At 58.7% G+C, this 915-nt stretch overlaps 1 protein-coding gene across 1 annotated transcript in view; it reads right to left on the bottom strand.

Annotated features, from left to right (window-relative positions):
- Positions 1 to 154: 154 nt before the first annotated feature.
- The window catches only part of PTSG_03296 (uncharacterized protein), a gene marked incomplete at both ends in the record, with an annotated part of 2,335 nt that continues 1,574 nt past the window's right edge, over positions 155 to 915 (bottom strand). The window contains 2 exons of the mRNA XM_004995818.1: positions 155 to 499; positions 694 to 780. Of these exons, the coding sequence (XP_004995875.1) occupies positions 155 to 499; positions 694 to 780 (432 nt within the window). The remainder of the gene's footprint in view (positions 500 to 693; positions 781 to 915) is intronic.

The following is a 915-nucleotide window of genomic DNA, read 5'->3' as shown; positions in this document are numbered from 1 at the left end:
GCGGGAGAAAATCGTACATGCCACGTGATGAGATAGCATCCATGGTGGTGGTGGTGGTGGTGTGAGTGAGTGATGTGAAAACAGAACAATGGAGGAGGGGTGGGGTTGTGCTGCCACCAGCGTCTGTATTCACACGAGCAGCACCACAGCGGCCTCACCTGCCCATGTTGTTTGGGTCCTGGCAGGCAACCGATACAGCGAGGGTGATGCCTGGTGGGAACGATGGAGGCGGCGGCACGGGCGGTGGTGATGGGACAGGACCAACGCTGATGACGGGGGTCAGCCGCGGTTGGCGCATCACAGACTCCACCATGCTCCGTGGCGCTGCATACAGGCGCAGCGGCGTGTTGGTATTGGTGGTGGTGTGGGTGGTGTGGGTGTTGGTGTTGGTGGTGGTGGTGGTGGTGTTGGTCGTGGTCTTGCTGGTGTTGGTGGTGGTGGCGCGCTTGTGGGCGTCGTTGATGCCGTGCTTGAGAAGCAACTTGCCCACAGCATCGGTCTGCAACAGTGATGGCCATGCGAGATTGTTAAGCGAGGTGGCGAGGAGAGGCTGTGTGGGTGAGTGAGGGTGCTTGCAGGACCAGGATACATATGCGGCTGCGTGTGTAACAGTGAGTGAAAGTGAAGGCACGCAGGCACACATCTGTGCGCGCACACACATGCACACACACACATGCACAAGTGCGCCTGAACCTCGTCGTGTGTTGTGAGGATGAGTGTGGGCGACCACCCGGTTGAGAGCGCGTCCCTGAGCACGCGCAGCCCTTCAATCTTCACCACCTGCGCACGCAAGCCATGCCATAAATCCCGTGCAATGAGGTGTGGTAAAGATGTGGTCAAGGGTTGATGAATTGTGGATAGTGTTGTACACGACCGATCGACCGAGAAGTGGTGAGAGGGTTGGAGTACTGCGGC

This window comes from Salpingoeca rosetta (assembly GCF_000188695.1).
Source record: "Salpingoeca rosetta unplaced genomic scaffold supercont1.7, whole genome shotgun sequence".
NCBI lineage: Eukaryota > Choanoflagellata > Craspedida > Salpingoecidae > Salpingoeca > Salpingoeca rosetta.
Note: the sequence above shows the minus strand (reverse complement) of the source record. Positions and strands in the feature narration are given on the sequence as shown.